Genomic DNA, 22,672 nt, shown 5'->3' with positions numbered 1-22,672 from the left:
ATTTCTCAGCCATCTTTTATGGAGGGATAAGGCTAGGATGAACAGAATATATTTCTGCACATGATGCAAAGCTCTACTACGCATGCAAATGAAAATGCAAATCTCTACTACATACTTCTATTCATTTGGATAAATTTGTATATCAGTCAGTAATATGTCTACTAATCTTGATCAAGACAAAGCAATAGATGCAATCTACATAGACTTCTGCAAAGCTTTTGACTCAGTAGTACATGATAAACTTCTCCTAAAACTAAAATCCTACGGCATTTCCGGACCTCTTCACAATTGGATAACTGCTTTCCTGTCAAACAGACAACAAGTGGTCAAAATTGGCAATGCTCTATCAAATCCTGTTCCTGTCAAAAGTGGCGTTCCTCAAGGCAACGTTCTTGGACCAACGCTCTTCATACTATACATAAATGATCTCTGTGACCATATCTAAAGTTATTGTGTTCTCTTTGCTGACAATGTCAAACTATTTAACACCACCAGCAATACTACTACCCTTCAAAAAGACCTTGACTTTGTATCCGATTGGTCTAAAACTTGGCAACTCCAAATCTCAACCAGCAAATGCTCAGTATTACATATTGGAAAAAAGAACCCAAACACTAAGTACAAGCTTGATGGACATTACCTTACAGATGACCCCCACCCTGTTAAAGACCTTGGAGTTTTCATATCAAATGATCTAAGTGCCAAAGCCCACTGCAACTATATAGCAAAAAAGGCTCTAAGAGTTGTAAACCTAATTTTGCATAGTTTCTTTTCCAAAAACTCTACACTACTAACCAGAGCATATAAAAAATTTGCTAGACCTATTCTTGAATACAGCTCACCTGTCTGGAACCCATACCACATTTCTGACATTAATACAATTGAACATGTCCAGAAATATTTTACGAGAAGAGTTCTCCGCTCCTCTGAAAACAACAAAATACCTTATGCCACCAGACTTGAAATCCTGGATTTAAAAAACTTAGAACTCCGCCGACTCCGACAAGACCTGTGTTTAACACATAGAATCATCTATTGCAATGTCCTTCCTGTTGAAGACTACTTCAGCTTCAATTGCAATAATACAAGAGCAAACAATAGATTTAAACTTAATGTTAATGTTCAATCTTGATTGCAGAAAATTGTTACAGACTTCTGTAACAGAGTTATTAACGCTTGGAACACACTATCTGACTCTGTGGTCTCTTCTCAAAATCCCCAAAGCTTTAACCAAAAGCTGTCTACTATTGACCTCACCCCATTCCTAAGAGGACTATAAGGGGCGTGCATAAGAGCACAAAAGTCCCTACTGTTCCTGTCCTATTGTTTCCTTTCATTATATCAAATTAATATAGTTATTACATACTTTTGCTCATGTATATGCTTATATGAAATGTAGTTATTTTATGTTGATGCTTCTGTATACTGTTGTGACAAAATAAAAAAAATATCAACGTACAAGGTTCAAACATGCATTACCAATAAAATCTTATACAAACAATTTAAAATAAGAGTAGGATAAAATAGTTACAGGATAAAATACAATAATTAATGTATATTAATAGTAATACTCAAGTGTATTCCTATGATTTATGCTTTGTCATAATACCACAGTAATGCAATCTGAAATATTTGCTAGAATTAAATGAATTATTAAATGTCTGATAATTTAACATATTGATTTATATATACTGTATCTGAATTGAAAAGTCATTTAGTAAAACAGCATCAAAAATGTTCATACGGCATCATATCTGAAGATGGTGGGTTAAAGTTATTACTACATTCTAAGTTAAATGATTTGAATAGACCAGTGGTGGTTAACCTTTTTGGTGCTGAATGCCCAAAGCATGCATGCGTGCAAATGCACGCATTCATGCCCAACCCCCCAAAATGCAATGCGAGCATGTTCCCCGTGCATGTGCCCCCCCACGCGTTCCGCATGCATGCGCCCTGATGCCCCCGCATATGCACTCCAGCCCCCCCGTGCCCCGTTTGGGCTTCCAGGTTGGTACAGGAGGCTTTCCAGCCGAAAACAGGGTGCAGGGGCGTAGCGCGAGGCCTCCCATGCTTCGTTTTGGCCTGGAAAGCATCCTGCACCAACCTGCAGTCCTCTGTGCTTATGCTCCACCCACCCCGCGCATGCATGTGCATGTTCCCCGCATGCACCCCACCCCCTGCACATGCATGGAATAGACCCAAAGACCAGCTGGCTGGTGGGAGGCGTGCGCGCATGAGCGGTGGAGCTGGGCTGGGGCGACGGCTGGCATGCTCGCAGGAGGGCTCTGCGTGCCACCTGTGGCATGCGTGATATAGGTTCGCCATCACGGGAATAGAAAGTCTGAAGAATATTTTCTTCAAATCCAAGATAGTATGATTAATAAGAAAAATAGTAATACCTATATTCACCAAGAGTTCCATCATCTTCTTTCATAGGTTGTATTTCTGGATCACCATGTGCATCTTCTTTTTCTTTCACTAAAATATGCAAAATTAGTCGTTTAAAGATGCCATTCATAGAATTTAAACACCCATTAGAACAACCCTCTGCAATCTATGAGAAAATGTAACCTTGGCCTCATTTAATACACATCACTAAATTACAAATTGGCAAAGAAAACTGAAAGACTGAAGATATACATATCTAACAGCCTGTCTCAGTTTGAAAAGGTTTTCATACCAGGAAACATATTCTACAAAAAGATCAAAACTAGTCTTAATAAAAAATAAAGCTATAACAGATTCTTGCCAATCCAGTATTGCTTGCCCTTTCCTTTTCCATATAACCAGGGAGATATGATGAAAGCCAGACTAAGTCTCTCAGTAATACTTTCCCTTCACCTTTGGCTCAATTGACACTTCTGCACCTGCTGTTGTCTTAACACTTTCTGCACTGCTTCTTCAAGGTTATCTCCATAGCTCCATGCATACAGCAAATAGCAATTGCATTGCTAGCACATTAAATTAGCCATTTGTAACTTTCACAATTTTTACAGTCCTACTGGAAATTGGGGCTATAGTTGGATTGTTCAGAGTGAGTGTTTCAGATTTTCTTTTTTTTTATCCCACTGTGTATTGATCCTTCTCTTGGTAGTGTTCTAAAATCTTATAGCTAGTCAGATGAATAGTTGTAAACTTTGAAACCATATTGGAAAAAATGGATATTAATCTAAGCCAAAACCAATGAACTATATACAGGTAATTCTCTAGTTATGAGAGTAATTGGAACCTAAAACTCTGTTGCTAAGTAACAAGGTTGTAAAGCATCACATCACATAACTATATGGCTTAGTAATGAAATTACAGCAGTCCGGGTTATCATTGTTAAATGAGGATTATGTGGGTCATTAAGTGACTTCATTTGATTATGACTTCTGACTTCCTACTGACTTACCATTGCTTTGCTCAGAATCACAATCACTTGATTGTGGCCAGAACTCCAAGAAACTGTCCTAAGTGCCCCTTTTTAACTGCCATTATAACTTTGAATGGTTGTAGCCTGAGGACTACCAGCAGTAAAGATTTACTTTTTTTATGTTGAATCTTAGCAGCAGTGGTAGAAATATTATATTTAAATAAAAACAAACATTTTCTTTTTTAAATCAGTAGATCCAAAACTTACCTGGGTATTTTCCACCTTTATTTCTCCTTATGAAACAAATAATGAGCAAAATCAAGATGAGAAGAGCAACTGCACACATAAGACCAATGAACCATCCTTGAGTGGCAATGTCAACCTGCCGACTTGCCTTTGCTAAGAATGAAAAAGAGGCATTTATTCGTACCAGTTTTGCATTCTTATGAATTAATTTACATCACAATTAGAAATAATACATTTTGGTATTTTAAAAACATTTGACAATTTTTAGTATTGCTGATATTTGCATTTTAAAATACTAAATGTGTAAAAATTAGTATTCTCTCCCCTTATATTTGTCCTACGCTTCTAATAAAAACATTTGTGACAGTGGTTTGGGAATTGTCCTTTGACCCACAGTTGAATGTACAAATAATTATCCTGGAAACATTTCTCACACATTTTTAAAGGAGCTTTCTCTGTACTACATAAGGAAATTTATGTAGTAAGTTTCCTATCCTTTCTCATCAAAAATCTATGGTTTAGGAGCAATTTAGTTCATTTAGAAGAACCAATTACACTTGAATGTAAAAGAATGCAATAGATTTTCTAATATAGTTATAATATATATGAATTATTCAAATTTATGCATTTGGAAAAGGATAGCATATCTTTATAGAATATAAAAAGAACAAAATGGTTTTTTGAGAAAAAAATGCTCCTTTAAAAAGCTAACTTTAAATAGGATAATATAAACAAATAATGTTTAATAGGTTAGAGCAATTTAAGCTTTTCCAAACATGCAGTTATTTGATATTAAAAATACAATGTCAAGTATTAAAGGAAAACATGTACATTTTACATTAAAATTCAGTATGGAATACCATGCCAACTATGCAAAATAGTACATGCTTAACACTTATTAAAATAATTGTATTTTTCAGGGTATAAGATGTACCTCCACCCCCAAGAGGCTGAAGCTTTTTTTCAGCCCTAACAAAGTGCTAACGAGGCACTAGCGAGTGAAGCAATAATCTCAGTTTTGCCTGCTCCCTCGACTCTCTACTGTACTTGAATGAGGCATAGTGAGTGAATCATCTCCGTGCTTTGCTCCAACTCTCAGCTGTTCTTTTGAAGCTTTTTTTTCAGCCCTAACTAGGTGCTAGCCAAGTGCTTTGCCTGCTTTTTTCATTGCTGCTTCCTCTCAGCTGTGCCTTAGAAGCTGTTTTTTTATCCCCAAGCAGGGGATAAAAAACCAGCAAACTAATGTGCTGAAGCTGACCAGACTAAGGACGCTAGCCAGATGAATATCTGGTAGACAGTTTTTTTTCCCCACCTATTTTCCTCCCCAAAAACTAAGCTACGTTTTCTACTCCAGTGCGTCTTATACTCCAGAAAATACGGTAAGCTACGATAACTTACTTACACAGTCTCCAGTATTTTATTTCTGTATATTCTGATAAAAGCATATAGAGTTCTATAAGCCACTACTGTGTATTTAAATTGCATAATTATGTATAATTGCACTACACATATCGTCTGCTTCAAATGTATTTTTCTCTCTGCAAAATACAAACACTGCTAATACAGGCAAGTCATATGAATTTATTCTACTGTACTTACTTAAAATCAAATCATAACTAAAGTAAATGTTAAGCAGAAATCTTTTCAGGAGCCATAGAATGGATCTTGAGCAACTAAGCAACTTTTAGATCTTTTTCCTGTTTACTTCCAGTTAGAAATAACTGGAGAGTTAAGGAAATAGCTGTTGGTTTAGATCCAGAATCAGAGTTGAATGTTGAATGAAAAAATTCTACCACCCAAGAGAAATAGGACTGATTCATATTGATTCTTTCATATTAATCAACCTCTTCTGCAACAATTTATATTCCTTATAATATGGTTTGACTAGAGAAGGAATGGCCCATAAAATATTCCTGCCACTTCCACTTTCCAATAATAAAATTTTGAAAAAAATTCAATTTTCAGAGAAATGATGTGTCTTTAAGGAAGTGAGGAAGATTCTTGAACTTCTATTTTATTGTTGAGCTTTTTTGAGTCTTGAAATATATCTATAAATTTCAAATGAAAACTTAAAAAATGCCTTCCAAACTCCAGAGTGGGTTTAGTTAGATATCAGTCAATCCCATTCAACAATAAAAAAACTTGGTATCCAAATTATTTAATTTAAAGGAGCTTGGATTTTATAGAATTTGATGCTGTATAGCTGAGATATTATTGTAGTCTTCCAAGACATAGATTTTTGATGGATTTAAGGAAAAATAGTTTTTTTAAAAAAATGTGCCAAGCCTATTCAAATGTTTAGAAGAATATTAATATTAATTCCAATGTCGGCTTATTGACCCTAGTCACCTAGCCACTCTTTCAAATATCCTCCCTATTTTCCATCCTGTAAGCTGGACATCTGTAATAGTGTTGACAGGGCACAAAGAGTTTGGGAGTTGTACCATCATGCAGAAAAAGGTACCCAACTGTATTAAATAGTATTTCAGGCATAAAAATGCTGTGAGGTAAAGAGGGTTCAGACCCTTTTACCTACAATGACATGTTTCAGCTGATAAAGTTATCTATAAGCTTTGGATCTAATCCAGTATTTGAAATAATATTTAGATGCTGAATGCAAGGGCTTTTCTCATGCCAGTTCTTTCATTGTAAACAGAAGAAACATTAATTGCAGAACAGCATTCTCTACTTCTCTTCACATATCAAACAATTAACATACACTGCTATGAGCACATGAAGCTACTGATCTAAAATATCATTTAAGTTAGGGGTATTGGATCATTTCTGATAAGTTACTTTATTTTACAAAATTAAGTTTAGAGATATAATTCCATTTATAAAAACCAGTGTCCATGCAGTATAATGCTGTGCAATAGTGAGTGAGTGAAAATATTTCAACACCAGATTAACTTCTGTTAATCACATGTTTTTCAGCACAGGTGGGCAACTTGCCAGATGATGCATGCTTTTAATTCAGTTTTCTAGCAATTGTCCTAACCTGCAATTTAGGGACAGAGCAAGAGCCAGACAGAAAGAAGAAAGGGTCAGGTATCAAAAAGAATACAATTGAATAGGTGGATAATCTGCCACCCTTTTACCACTGGTTCCATCCATAGCTTGTGACTTTTAACATAAAGTCCTGCAGATTACTCCATAGGTCATATGATAGAAAAATATTACTCCCTAATGCTTTATGAAAATATGTGAAATTGAACAAATGCCATTGAAATATTTCTCAACCAACCTATGAGAGTCTTTAAATATTATGTTTCAACTTACAGCATGTAAAAAAACTGACTTACAAATTGACACAGTAAAGACTTTGAATAAAATATTCAATAGTATATATACTATTTATATTCAGTAAATATTACATTTTGTAGAGGTTTTGGATACCTACCATTAGAAAAAACTGCTAGTAATGTTTAATTTATTTAGGCCTGACTATTTTCAAACATTGTTGAATTTCATCATTAATAAAAAGCATACTATATAGAAAAAACGTGAGGATTAGAAAGCATCTTTGAAAAGGAGACATGAGAACTATGTCTTTTTTCTAAATGAATGGCATGGATACCCATTGTATGAAAAAAAAAGAGTGGATGTAGTTCTGAGTTACATCTTTTAAGGAGGCAAAAAAAAGACATTAAAATACGTGAAGAGAACATGACACTATTTTGAAATGCCAGCACTTAATACATCACAATTCTGAATGGAAGGCAGAATTGCATGGTGTGCCTCACCTGGACCTGTCTCAAATATAGCCTCTGAACTCCTAAAACCAGAAAGACCCTCAGCACCAACCCGGACTTTATATGATGTTCCTGGTGTTAATCCTTTTAAGAGAAAGAAGCTCCGAGAACCATTAACATTTCCTTTTTTCAATTCTTCTTTGCCTATAAAATTTTTAGGAACACAGCATTTGTATTCATTCATTCATTCATTCATTCATTCATTCATTCATGATGAGATATATTGCCACTTTCAAATTCTGATCTTTAAAATATTTTTTTCTTAAGACAGAGCATTGAGAGGTTTATATTCTAAGTATTATTTTATTCTTCATGCTATTCTGCTCAAAATTGCCATTAAGAAGGCAATTGCATGGGATAATAATTTTAAAGCATCTTTTGTGTATTATAATAAACAACATTTCCATTTATTTTGTTATACTTTACATCAATTATGCTTACCAAGAAGTGAAAGAAAAGGAATCACAATTAAAAGGATAGATTCTCAATGAACTTTTATAAACTATAACTTTGACCAGGCTATTTGTTTTCTTTATTAACCACAAAAACAAGCTTCTATTCAGATTAGCTTACTACATCTTATTTGGAACTGCTGAAAAGCTGATGCTTTATGCAAAGTTGACCCACTAGGCACCATTTCCTCACATGGAAACTGGCAGATAAGATAAGCAATTATATAAAATTTCCTCAGAATATCACAACTGAAGGAAGATCAAACTACAGATAATGAAAATCTTCCATTTCAGCATGCCATCGTTAAATGTAGTTTAAAATATACATTGCTTTACATTTGTGTGGTCTAAAAAAATAAAACTGAGTTATTTCAAGAACACAATAATGGCAAAACTAATATGAAGAGATTTGTAAGACTAAATGTACTCCATAGTGAGCAATTTTGTATATTGCTAACCAAACCATGCCAGGAAAACTCTATTGATATGTTCCATATATATTTATTTGAATCAAAAAATACTAGTTTAAAAGGAACAAGTATTCCTTTCACAATCCAAAACCCACGTATGTCTTTCATGGGGCTAATAATTTGCTAATTTACTCCCTGAGAAAAAGAAAGAACTAATTCAGTCTTATTGTTTCTTTACCATCAAAGTGACTTGTAGGGACAGGCATGCTATGACAAACAAGTATGTTAAAAGTTTTAGTTAATTGCTTTTGGCAGAAATCCTAAGATAATACAAGAAGCCAATGTTCTATGTATGGAGTTAAACACAAATTACTTCTACAAAATCTGACCCTTAAATCTGTGTCCTAAAAAAGCAGAAATAACTTTAGAAAAGTAAATCAATACTGGTTCTTTTTCTATTATTACAATACATTTAAAAGAATTCAATGAAATGTCTTACTGCCTGCCACACCATATTCAACATAAATGTTCTCATGAACTGGACCCTCATATTCCCAACTGATATTGGCATAAGTTTCAGCAGCTGCTGCCATAATATTTTTGATCCTTGGATACACTGGTTGCACTGAATATACAAGAAAAAAAGAGCAAATTATTAAAGGCTGCATGTATTCAATACAGTCCAACTTCATTTATCTGAGTTTCACAAAATAGAATGGGAAAAACTATTTATTGTGAATTCTTAGGTTTAGAAATTCTGCTTAAACATAATTAATACTTTTTATCTCATTTTAGTTACTAAACATGGTTCTCCTGCAAACAGCATCAAGAAGACAAACTTTCTGTCAACTCTAAAATGAGCTTATAGATGGAATAAGCCTCTAACATAATCTGAAATTATGTGTATGCTTGTGTGCATGTGTGCACATATGCATGTGATTTTATGAACATGTATGTGTACTTACTGGCTGACTCTGGAATTGTATTTGTATTTACTGGCTGACAATGGAATATTCAATATCCAAAATTTACTTTTTTCCAGTGGACTAGGATGGACTAGCTGTAAGAAAGGTATGCAACTTTATACATAATCAAATAATTTGACTGCCTAACATCGTTGTGAAATTGATTGTTGTGCAAGGTTTGCCACCAACTATATTTTGAAGTATGTGAATGATACAATAGTAGTGGGCCTTATTCAGGATGACAACGAGGGTGCTTCCCGCAAGGAGATAGATGGTTTGGTGAACTGGTGTAATTGTCATTGTAATTATCATTGTCGAGTTCAGAAAAGGCAGGCATAGCCACATTCCTCTGTATGTTAATGATTCACCTTTGGAGGTGGTTAGCAGCATCGAGTTTCTGGGTGTGCAGCTAATGAGTAGGCTAGCTTGGTCGCTCAACAGTGAGACACTGGTGAAGCGGGCACAGCAGCGTCTGCATTTTCTCCATCGCATGAGAAAACGACATTCCTTCCTCTATCTTTACCACTTTAATAGAGAGACGATTGAGAGCATCCTGTCATATTGCATTACTATCTGGTTTGGAAGCATTACTGTTTCAGGCAGGAAGGTAGTATGGAGAGTGGTCAGGATGGCAGAAAATATTATTGGTAGTTTACTTCCTTCTATCCAGGACATAGCATATAAGCAAGCGATGCTTGAGCAGGACCTGTAGTATTGCCTGGGATGCTACACATCCTCTTCATGACCTGTTTTGTTACCTTCTGGGAGGAGGCTTTGTGGTATCCGGAGCAGAACATCTAGATTCAGTCACAGTTCTTTTCCATATAGCCGTGATGGCGAACCTATGGCATGCATCCAGAGGTGGCACACACGCCCTTTCTGTGGGCATGCGAGCCATTGCCCCAGCTCAGGTCCACCACATATGCATGTGTACCTTCCGCCGGCCAGCTGGTCTTCAAGTCTCTGACATGCATGCGCAGTGGTGGAGCGCATATTGGGGGGGCTGCATGCTCATGCATGGGGGCTCATGCGTAGGGTGCATGCATGCGGGGGCAGGCCGCATGCGGGGGCACACATGCATTGTATTTTGGGGCTTGCACATGTGCATTCGCACTTTGGGACTTGGTCCGAAAAAGGTTAGCTATTGCTGCCATATTGTATCAACCTTGTGAACTCTCAAGTTTCTTTTTTTTACTATGTATTCAAAATGGACAGTGATTAATGAATGTATGTATGTATTATGTATGTATATACTGTATATAGCATGTGTATATGTGTGTTATGTACGTTATGGGCAGATATATATTTTCTTTTGAGAGCAGGCAACAGAATTTCATTTTTAAAGTGTGCTAATGTGTTCACAATAAAAACTGACAATAAATTTATTTTTATCTTAATCTTAAATTATGGAGAAATAAATTATCAAACAATATAATACAATCTTATATAAATAGAGATACGAGCCTTATTGGATTAAATGACATATAAACTGTAAAAACCAAAAAAAGCAGAATCCCAGATTATAGTCTTATTACTGAAAACTGCAATAGGAAGAACAGTCTTATACTGTTAATGTCAACTGTGAAGCTAGTCTGATCAAGGCCATTTTGGAGGCTTCAGTGCTGCCACAATGGTGCTGAGGGATAGGGATGGGGGAACAGATATAGCTGGGGTTTTGTAGCCAAAACAAAACAGTTTCCCCTATCAACCAAGGACATTCCCACAGGTGGCTGAAGAGAGGAGGAATGAAGTTTCCAAGCAACTGGACAGCACCTTGATTGGACCATGTGATGATTGTTTGGGAAAGGGGGAAAATCTTTTACTTTTAATTAGGTGAAAACTGCAGGAATTTATAGAGTCAGTTTTCACCAGCCTGTACCAATATGATATAGCCAATAAACCTGTTCTTTGAGGAAACTGCTTACCTTGGAGTTCTGCTTGTTATGGGTGTATTACTTGGAACCCTGACATTAACTCTACAACTAAATTCTCTGCTCCAACCAGAGCCACTATCTGGGGACCTGGCCAGGCAGGAGAAAGGCTCAGGGAAGATGGTGTAATGGAAAAGAAAGGAGAAGATGCATTGGGCATTAGTGGCAGGGTCTTGAAGAGTCTGCAGATTCCCTTGGAGACCCAGCAGGTGGCGGAAGCAGTGGTGGAGATCGTGCGCCAGGTGGGCACTCAGCCAACAGTCTGCACTGAGTGGCCGGCCACCGGGGAATTGTACCGAGCAGAGGAGGACTTCAGATGCCAAGCTTCATCCCAAGAACCAGTGAGGGATTGTCTAGTGACTTTGACCAGGGAGTTGGTGACCACAATCCTTGAGTGGAGGGCAAAGGGATCACTAGACCTGGACAACTTCAGGGACTGGAGGTACCAAACAGCTGTTCATAGCCAGAACTTGGAGAGATAACCAGAGAGGTTCAACTGGCTGAGCCTTGGAAGTCTGGGGCAGTCATGCTGACCTGAGAACATAAGGGTGCTTCTGAGCCAGCCGACCCTGACGATTCCTCCCCAGTGGGAACAGATTGTCACCACAATGACCTGGGTAGCTAGCACCACCACCACCTTCATTATAAAATAAATAAATAAATAAATAAATTGGCACAATCCATCCCATATGGACCATGGTGGAGCCCAACCAAAGAGCCCCTAGTCTGCCTCAATGGCTCTAACTTCCACCCGGTTGGCAGGTGCTTCCCAGTTGAGCTTACTATCCCGGACACTGCTGGGTCCAAACCCAATGGAATCTGCCCCCACCGCCCCCAGCAGCTCCTCCACCTCCAGCCTGGCCTGCTGCCTTGCCACAGTTTAAAGCCACCTTCAACAGGGATCCAGACAAACTGGCATTCCTCCTAAACCAAGTGTGAGCCCACAATGATGAATATGGCCATAACTACCCAAGTGATCAATCAATGGTCCGGGCGATTACAGAGAACTTTGATGGCGAAGCAGCAGAGTGGATGAACCAGCTGCACAATGAAGACACACCAGAGCTGGGAAACGTTGATACTTTCCTACAGGAGCTGAGGGCCAGATTCGAGGATGAATCCCAAGTCCAAGAAGCTGAGGTGGAGATCAAGGGGATCAAACAGAGGGACTGCCCTGCCAAAGAATACATCTGAGAGTTCAGAAGAGTTGCTGGCAAACTGTGGCAATGGCCCAAGTGGCTCCTGATGTATTTCTTTAAGGAAGGCTTGGACAAGGAACTGCTCCAAACTTGCATCCTGAGCTTCATCGCCATGAGAAGAAGGGACTGACTGAAAAGAAGCCAAAGAGTCAACCTGAGTGGCGGCAACTCAGCCGGTGGTTCAGTCCCCAGCAAGCAGGTGAACAACCTAGGGGAACCTCAATGCAGCCAATCATGCTTCTGATGCAGACAGCAGGGCCACCGAGTAGCTGAGTGCCTGGCTACAGCCCCTATACCAAAGACAAAGACCTCAGAAGCAGCAAAGCCTAAAAAAATGCCACGAAAGGCTACAGAAAGGGAAGAGTTTGCCTAACAAACTGTTAAGGTCCCCCTCCCCTATCTGGGGAAGAGAGAATTCCAGCCCAGGAAGCCGAACTGCTGATGGTCTACAACAGTGACAATGAAGGTGAAGACAACCCAATGGGAAGTGAAGCCATCTGTCCGTTCGCCATCCAGTTGAAGCTACTGGTGTCCAAGACAGGGGAGCAGGGGGAAGAAGTGGAAGTAATCGTAGACACAGGTTGTACCCATTGCCTGATCAGCCTACCCATAGCCCTAAGGCTAGGAATCAGGGCAAAGCCCCTAACCCACCCCATATGATTTGAGCATGTCGATGGCTTGTTGATAGGCAGAGCCCCTTCCACATTTCTTACTGAGCCTGTCAGGTTAGAGATGGGCTGGCACTGGGAACTCATCCATCGTGGCACCGAAGATTACAGAAGCAGTGATTCTAGGCCTGGCATGGCTCAGTAAATGGGGCCCCACCATCACCTGGGAAGGTGGCTGCAGAAAACTGAGACCGGGAATAGGCTCTCCCTCTCCCAATAACACTATAAGAGGAGCCGTCCAGCAGCTGAGCAACACTAAGTCAACCGAAACTGCCTCAGCCACCTCAACGCCACTCCCAGGCACTGTTCTGTCCTCCCTCGCCTCCGTCCGAGTGATGGCTTAATTAGCCGGCACTATCAGCTCTGGCAGCAGAATAGCCAGCGTCTGCCATGAGCCTCCGTTATCTTCCACGACACTGGTGAGTCACCCAGGAACAAACGTCAGCTCAATCAGTGGATTTGCTGGCTACGAAGAGACACAGCAGTACTCACTGCCTTTATATCATGTGGGGTGTGGTTCCATGACTCAGCACTTCCTAGGCTGCCCCACCCCTGCTTCTGTTGTTCCCTCCTCTTCTGCCTACGAAACCTAGGGTCCAACCACGCCTGATTGCTATTAGCTGGGTCTGAAGGCGTGGCCTGGGGGGGAAAGAGTCAGGGGACAGAGGCCTCATTATCTCTTCCACCTGGCCTGCTTCTGGCTCCTGGAGCTGAGCCAGGGAAGCCGGTGCTCCCGAGGTAAGTCCTGACAGCCCTTCCCCCTCACTTTCCAAGTCATTTTCTGGCAGCAGGCCCGGCTCCAAGTCACTTTCTGGCAGCAGGCCCGGCTCCAAGTCACTTTCTGGCAGGAGGCCTGGCTCGGGGGGCGCAGACACAACAGGCACCCCCCCAGGTCCCCAAGGAATACTGAAACCTAGCCGAGGTGTTCAGCGTGGAAGAATGCAACACACTCCCTCCTACCACCTTACAGACTGTGCAATAGAATTTATACCAGGGCTAAACTGCCTAAACCAAAAATATACTCCATGACACCTAAAGAAATGACAGAGCTGACAGAGTATATTGACACCAACCTAGCCTGCAGATGAATACAGCCTGCCAAATCCAGGGTACCCACCCCAGTCCTCTTTAAAAAGAAAAAAGATGGGTCGATGAGGCTCTCTATTGATTTTAGAGCAATAAATGTAGTGTGCCTGGCAAATACATATCCACTCCCCCTCATGAAGGACCTACTAGTCCACCTGGAAAAGAGAAAGGTGTTCACAAAACTGGACCTACGAGAGGCTTACTACAGAGTACGAATTAAAGGAGATGAATGGGAAACTATTTGTAACTGCCCCTTAGGCAGGTTCAAATTCAAAATGATGCTCTTTGGCCTACAAGGAGCCCCTGGGGTCTTCATGCAACTGATCAACAAGGTGCTGCATGAGCACCTATACCAAGGAGTCTAGATGACATTGTCATCTTCCCTGAGACCCTTGAGCAGCACATCAAATTAGCATGCCAGGTACTAAAGAAACTGCTCGCAGCTAAGCTAAATGCAAAGCTGTCAAAATGTGAATTCTACAAGTCCAGTCTAGACTATCCAGGCTACCGAGTGTCAAACAAAGGCATAGAAATGGACCAGGCAAAAGTTAAAGTCCCCTCACATCTGAAAGCAGCTGCAAAGCTTCCTGGGGTTTGCAAATTTCTACCAATAGTTCATTCCCTCTTTTGCTGAAATCACTTTGCCCATCATGGAACTGTTAAAAATGGGGGGGGGGAGGCTCACAACAACTAAGCCAACCCCTAAAATGGACCTTAGAGTGTCAGTGGGCGATCTAGGAGCTCAAAAAGCTGTTTGCCAAGAAGCCAATCCAGCTCATTCATTTTATAAACTTTTTAAAAAGACAACTGTCAGTTGTCTTCTAGCACTCCAAAGACTATTGCATGGAATCTTCTGCTCCTAGACAAACAATTAATAAGTGAGTCCCTTAAAGGCTTACTAGAAAAAGAATTTACAACTCTTCATTTAGTGACTGTTCAAAGTTACAACAGCACTGGAAAAAAGTGACTTACTGCTGCTTTTCACACTTAAAGGTAAAGGTTTCCCCGCACATGCATGCTAGTTGTTATTGGCTCTAGGGGCGGTGCTCATCTGTTTTTAAGATGAAGAGCCACCGCTGTCCAGAGACATCTCTGTGGTCATGTGATCAGCATGACTAAATGCCGAGGGCTCACGGAGCGCTGTTACCGTCCCCCCCAAAATGGTCCCTATTTTTCTACTTGCATTTTTTACATGCTAGATTGGCAGAAGCTGGGACAAGTAACGGGAGCTCACTTGGTTACACCGGTGCTAGGGATTTGAACCACTGAACTGCCGATCTTCTGATTGACAAGCTCAGTGTCTTAGCCATTGAGCTACCACATCCCTTTTTTCACACTTACGTATTACTAATTTAATAACTGCAGGGATTCATTTAACAACTGTGACAAGAAAAATTGTAAAATGGGGCAAAATTCACTTAACAAATGTTTTGCTTAGCAACAGAAATTTTGGGCTCAATTGTAGTCATACATTGAGAATTACCTGTATTGCTACTCTTGAATTACAGCTTAATTACTGAGATGGCTGAGGATGGCCCTAGAAAAGCAAACACTTAGAATGTGAAAATGTATTTAAAAAGCATACAAGTTTCTCCCCAACTGTATCTATGTAACTAGGAAACTTGAAAACATTTTTTGTTTTGCTTCTGAAAATATTCCTTTAATATAACTTTGAAATATAACTTAGGTTTCAGTTAAACCTGCTTTTACAGTGATGAAAAAGTATCTACAATAATAAAATTAAATTCTACTGAAAATGTAAACGTAGATGCATATAATAGTTCAACTGTCCTGAACTATTGATAAAAATAATGAAGGTGGGAATAAAAAAAACTAAAAAGAAAAAAAAATTGGTGTGCCAGCTACCCTTTTGTCTAACAGCATCCTGGACTAAATTGACTTTTGGTATTGGGAGTCTTTGTGAAATAGAAATAAAATAATTTATTCATGGCTTTATTGTTTCTATTTTCCCACCGTCTATATTTCACTGGTTCCAGTTCTTGCACTATCTATGGATATTGCAATTTTTCATTAAACATTGTAACTCAATTCTGATTTTGACAATGATTTTAGAAATTTTAAAACATTGCTTTCCTTATTGAATAATAGTATATTAGTAAGAGAAGAAATTTTGAATAAATTATAGGTGTCATGAAATGCTACAATCATTTTCGTACTTTCAATTATTAAACTATATATCCACAACACAATGCCAATGAAATAATTAATACTGAATAAACAGACAAAATATGGATTATTTATGATATGGTTTAGAAAAAATTTCCTAGCTACCAGGTAGCAGCATATTGCTTGACTGCTCTGCAGAAATTTAGCATCCAGTTTTAATCTCTGAGGTGGAACAAGTCAGATATGTAGGAATATATGAATAATGAAGCTAGAAAAATACCTTAGAAACCACTGAAGATGATGGAAATATACAAAGCAATCAGAATATTTCTATTAGGTTTCCTTTCTAGAAAACATTTTATTTATACATATATTCCTTTCCCCTTTTCCCTGTACCTATCTATTTTTCCTTGAATCTGCTCTGAAATATATCCTTATAATTAAGAACTATTTTTGGGCCTACAGAAAGAGCTAGAAGAAACAGCAGTTCCATCAATGGAAAAGATTAATTGAATAGGTTCAATGCTTTCTTTTATTTCATTACTATTTAAAAGAGAATGTTAAAATGCTATTAACTATTACCTGGAATAAAAAATGAAATAATATTCAGCAAGGTATTACCATACTTTTTATTGGTACTTACCATATTTTTCAGAGTATAAGATGTGCTTCCTCCCCCAAAAGAGGCTGAAAATTTGGGTGCATCTTATACTCCAAATGTAGCTTTTTCAAAGCTTTTTTTCAGCCCTAATGAGGAGCTAGCAAGTGAAGTGATCTTCCGAGCTTTGCCTGCTTTTCTCATTGTTGCGCCCTGTCAGCTGTGCTTTAGAAGCTGTTTTTTATCCACAAGCAGGGGATAAAAAGTGTGGGCACACGCTCAAACCCATCAAACTAATGTGCTGAAGCTGACCAGACTAAGGATGCTAGCCAGATGAATATCTAGTAGGCAGATTTCCCCCCCTATTTTCCTCCTCAAAAACTAAGCTGTGTCTTATACTCCGGTGCATCTTATACTTTGAAAAATATGGTACATCGACTTCCGGTGGCGCCTCTTTCCTCGCTGGACGCCTGAAAATGCGCCACGTGCTGAGGTTTCGTAAAAGCCGGCGAAAACAGCGAAAATCAGCTGTTCGCCAGCTTGAAGTACCTTCCCTGGGAAAAAGGGAAAGGAAAGAGCAGCGGAAAAGCGGTAGAACTCCCCAGAGGCTTTGCTTTGTGAAAGCGAAGCCCCGGAGGGTTGAGTCCCACATAATTCCGCTGAGCTCCAAATCCAGCGCGCTCCTGCAGTAACAGGAAAAGAAGAAAGCGACCACCTCTGCTCAAGTGATTTTCTCTTTTGGATTTCTGGATGCAGACGGAACAAACACAAGTGATCGATCATTGGACTGCAAGTATTGAACCTGACTTCTACCCTTTAAGAAAAGAAACTTTCTATCGTTTTAATTAAGATTGCTGAAAATGGCGTCTGAGAGGAAGTGAAAGTCAGAAGCTGTTTGTGTAATCAAGTGGAGACTGTATTTCAGGATTGTAATAAAGTGGGGGCTCTCCTATATTGAAAGGAAGATAGAAGATAGAAAGGGTTTTTTTATTTTATATATTTGATTTTGACTTTATAACTATAACTTGGAAATTGAAATGGCTTCTAAGCCACCTAAACCTACAACAAGAAGGGGATCTGAAGTGAGTATGGAAGATATGTTTAAAGAACAGACAAAAATGTTTGAAGAAAGGTTTAAAGAAGTTATGAACCATATTTCTGAGGTGAATGAATTGACCAGAGAGGAAATGAAAGAAAATAATAAAAAAATAAGAGATGACATTTTGATGGCTTTTCAAGGCTTGGAAAAGAATTTGGAGGTGTTGGAAGAGAAAGTGGAAGAAATTAATCAGTCTAACCTGCATTTGGAAAATAAAATGGGAGAATTGTAAATAAAAGTGGATAAAAATGAAGATGAGGTGGTGGTGTTACAGTACAGGGCGATGGAGGGGGCTTTGAGAATCAGAGGTTTGCAGGAAGTAAAGGATGAAGATCTTAAGAAAATCCTATCAGGGTCTTCCGGTGTTGCTACCTTCCTCGCTGGGTGCCTAATTAAGGCGCTCCGCAGTGGATATCGTAAAAGCTGGTGAAAACAGCGAAGAACAGCTGTTCCCAGCTTCAATTTCCCTCCCTGGGAGAAAGGGAGAGAAGAGAGCAGTGGGGGAGTGGTAGATCTCCTCAGGGGCTTTGCTTTGTTATGCAGAGCCCCGAAGGGTTGAATCCACTGAATCCTGCCAAGATCTGATCTTCAGCGCGCTCCTGAGAAAGCAGGAAAAGAAGAAGGTGTCCATCTCTGCTCAATCGATTTCTTTATGTGGATTTCTACATGCAGACGGAACAAGCACGAGTGAACAACTATTGGATTGCAAGTATTTTTGTTTTCCTGACTTCTACCTTTTAAAAAGAGAAACTTTTTTCCCCCTTGCTTTAATTGACTGCTTAAAATGGCGTCTGACAGGAAGTGAAAGTGAAGAATGAGCAGGCTGTGTAACTAAGAAGCTAGGAAACGTTATTTGTGGATTGTAATGAATTGAGCTCTCCTATACTTAAAGGGGAAAATAGAAGTTTTTAAACTTAAATTTTGTGACTTTTTAAAAATTGAAATGGCTAGTAAACCACCTAAGGCTGCTGGCAGAAGGGGGTCTGAAGTAGTTTTGGAGGATTTGATTAAAGAACAAGGAAAAGTGTTTGAAGAGAGGTTTAAGGAGAAAATTTTTTACAGAATTTTGTATGACAAGTTGATTCTATGGGATTATAAATCGTGTATTATATTAGGAGATTGGAATGGAGTAATAGATACACGAAAGGACAAGAGAACTTTTTCTAAGAAGATACCTGCACATGCAAAGCTGCCTAAATCTTTTTTTGAGATGATAGAAAATTTTGAGTTGAGAGATGTATGGAGACTGCAGAACTTGGAGGTAAGAGATAATACTTTTTTCTCTGATAGGCATCAATCCTTTTCACCCGTATTGACTTTATTTTAATTTCTAATGGTTTGCTTTCTAGGGTGAAGAAAATTAAGATATTTCCAAGATGTTTGTCTGACCATAGTCCTGTTTGGATGGAATTGCAATATGGAAAAGAAGGCAGGAGAACATGGAGATTAAATGAAAATTTGTTTAGATATCAGGATAATGTAAATCAATGTAAAAAGCAGATGAAAGAATTTTTTGTTCATAATTTGAATAAGGAAACATCAATAGAAATGGTTTGGGACGCCAGTAAAGCCTTTATGAGAGGTTTCTTAATATATATTAACAATAGACAGAGAAATAAGCAACAAAGACAGCGTAGGTACTTAGAAGAGGAGATTTATAAGAAACAACAATTACTAATACACAACCCGCAGGACCAAAAGATTAAGGATGCAATAAAGATATTACAGAGTCAATTTAATATGATAATGGCTGACCCAGTGGCAATAAATATACAATATGCCAAACATAATACTTTTTGTAATGCAAATAGACCTGGTAGGTGGTTAGCATACACTTTAAGGAAAAACAGAAACAACATATTATAGAAAAATAGAATATAAAGGTAAAGAGATATCAACAGGATAAAATTAAAAAGCTTTTTAGAATATTATACAAATTTATATGCTAAAGATAAAATATTGAATATGGATATTGATAATTATTTGAAAGATTATAAGGTTAAAAGTTTAACTTTAGAAGAAAGGGAAGAATTAAATCGCCTATAACTTCTGAAGAAATTAAGATATTTCCAAGATGTTTGTCTGACCATAGTCCTGTTTGGATGGAATTGCAATATGGAAAAGAAGGCAGGAGAACATGGAGATTAAATGAAAATTTGTTTAGATATCAGGATAATGTAAATCAATGTAAAAAGCAGATGAAAGAATTTTTTGTTCATAATTTGAATAAGGAAACATCAATAGAAATGGTTTGGGACGCCAGTAAAGCCTTTATGAGAGGTTTCTTAATATATATTAACAATAGACAGAGAAATAAGCAACAAAGACAGCGTAGGTACTTAGAAGAGGAGATTTATAAGAAACAACAATTACTAATACACAACCCGCAGGACCAAAAGATTAAGGATGCAATAAAGATATTACAGAGTCAATTTAATATGATAATGGCTGACCCAGTGGCAATAAATATACAATATGCCAAACATAATACTTTTTGTAATGCAAATAGACCTGGTAGGTGGTTAGCATACACTTTAAGGAAAAAACAGAAACAACATATTATAGAAAAAATAGAATATAAAAGTAAAGAGAGATATCAACAAGATATAATTAAGAAAGCATTCTTAAAATATTACACAAATTTATATGCTAAAGATAAAATATTGAATATGGATATTGATAATTATTTGAAAGATTATAAGGTTAAAAGTTTAACTTTAGAAGAAAGGGAAGAATTAAATCGGCCTATAACTTCTGAAGAAATTATTTTGGTAATTAAACAATTAAAAATGGGGAAAACTCCTGGTACAGATGGGCTTACAGTAAGTTATTATAGGAACTTACAGGATGAGATGTTAGGTCCACTTAGGGAATTATTTAATCAAATACAATTAGGAGGGGGAATTCCCCCTTCATGGAGAGCTTCTTTTATTTCATTGATACCAAAAGAGAAACAGGATTGTTTTAAACCTGGAAATTATAGGCCAATTTCACTTTTAAATAATGATTATAAGATTTTTGTTAAAATAATAGCAAACAGATTAATGGTACTTTTACAATGTAGAATTCATACTGATCAATCTGGATTTATAAAAGGGAGACAGATGAGGAATAATGTTAGGCAGATTGTTAACCTACTGGAATATTTAAAAAAGAAAAATTTTATATCAGTAGCATAAATTTTTTTGGATGCAGAGAAAGCTTTTGATCGATTGCATTGGGATTTTTTATTTAAATTAATAGAAAAAATGCAATTTGGAGATGGTTTTGTAAGAATAATTAGAGCAATTTATGGAGAGCAAACAGCTCAGATAATAATTAATGGTAACCTAACAGAAGCTTTTAAGATTGCGAAAGGAACAAGACAGGGATGTCCTTTATCACCATTATTGTTTATCTTAACTTTGGAGCCATTATTGGATAAAATACGAGAATCTAAGGAGATAGAGGGTATTAAAGTTAGACAACATGAATATAAACTGAGAGCTTTTGCAGATGATTTGGTGATTACCTTAACAAATCCTATAAATTCAAGTGTATCTCTGTTGGAAATGATTGATTGATATGGAAAGGTCTCAGGGTTTAAGGTAAACCAGAATAAAACAAAAGTGATAATAAAAAATATGACCAAACAATAGAAAGAAAAGTTAGAGGAAATAACAGGATTTGAAATTGTAAAAAAGGTTAAATATTTAGGGCTTTATATTACACCATCAAATGTGAAATTGTATAAGAATAATTATGCCGTCTTATGGCAAAAAGTTCAGAAGGACTTGATGGTTTGGAAAAAATTGCAGTTATCGCTGTTGGGGAGAATAGCTGCTATTAAAATGAACGTTTTACCTAGATTTTTATTCCTCTTTCAGATGATACCAATAATTAAGAAAGATAAAAATTTGGAGGAATGGCAGATTGGAATTAATAAATTTATATTGGAAGGAAAAAAAGCCAGGATTAAAATGAAAATAATTCAAGATTCACGGGAAAAGGGAGGCTTAAAAATGCCTAATTTTAAATTATACTATGAAGCAGCTGTTCTCTCCGCAATAAGTTATTGGTTTAATCTAATGGAGGAGAGAATTTTGAATATAGAAAGTTACGATTTATTATATGGATGGCATGCATATTTAATTTATGATAAAAAAGTGGATAAGGCTTTTAAAAATCATGTGTTAAGAATTGCTCTCCTGCGTGTCTGGAAGAAATATTTTTATAAATTAAATTATAAGGTTCCCATGTGGACAAGTCCTAGACATACAATAGAGAATATAAATTTAGAACAGAATCAGGAAATGACTACATATAAAGATCTTTTGTATATTGAAAGTGGTAGTTTGCAACTAAAATCCTTGCACGTATTAAAAGAAGAAGGGAAAAATTATACTTGGTTCCAATACGGACAATTACATGCTAGATGGAAGGAAGATCAGAAAATTGGTATAGTCCAGAATGAGGAAAATTTGGTAAAGCAAATTAGAAATCAATCTCAGGAGCATATAAAGAGATTGTATAATGTGTTACTTGAAATAGATTCTGAAAGGGATTTGGTAAAGGACTGTATGATAAAGTGGGCACAAAATTTTCAGGAGCCATTACTATTGGAAACCTGGGAAAAAATTTGGGTTAGAAATGTTAAATTTACACAGGCACAGAATTTAAGGGCACATTTTTATAAAATGTTTTACAGATGGCGTTTAGATCCTAAGAAGTTATCGTGTATATATCCAGATATGCAAGCAAAATTTTGGAGATGTAATTGTGATGACACTACATATTTTTATATT

The 22,672-nt window shown here is 37.6% G+C and overlaps 1 protein-coding gene across 19 annotated transcripts in view; it reads right to left on the bottom strand.

Moving 5' to 3' along the window:
* Positions 1–22,672, bottom strand: part of NRCAM (neuronal cell adhesion molecule) — a 328,107-nt gene that overhangs the window by 41,277 nt on the left and 264,158 nt on the right. For 12 of the 19 annotated variants that reach the window (XM_058191808.1, XM_058191816.1, XM_058191813.1 and 9 more), the window contains 4 exons: positions 8,715–8,840; positions 7,345–7,497; positions 3,623–3,754; positions 2,400–2,478 (listed from right to left, as the gene is read on the bottom strand). The exons of 1 other annotated variant lie outside the window; for it this stretch is intronic. In XM_058191808.1, the coding sequence (XP_058047791.1) occupies positions 2,400–2,478; positions 3,623–3,754; positions 7,345–7,497; positions 8,715–8,840 (490 nt within the window). The remainder of the gene's footprint in view (positions 1–2,399; positions 2,479–3,622; positions 3,755–7,344; positions 7,498–8,714; positions 8,841–22,672) is intronic. 6 more of the 19 variants (XM_058191821.1, XM_058191822.1, XM_058191826.1 and 3 more) reach the window with 2 other exon arrangements.

Source organism: Ahaetulla prasina, chromosome 7 (genome assembly GCF_028640845.1).
Source record: "Ahaetulla prasina isolate Xishuangbanna chromosome 7, ASM2864084v1, whole genome shotgun sequence".
Classification (NCBI taxonomy): Eukaryota; Metazoa; Chordata; class Lepidosauria; order Squamata; family Colubridae; genus Ahaetulla; species Ahaetulla prasina.
Note: the sequence above shows the minus strand (reverse complement) of the source record. Positions and strands in the feature narration are given on the sequence as shown.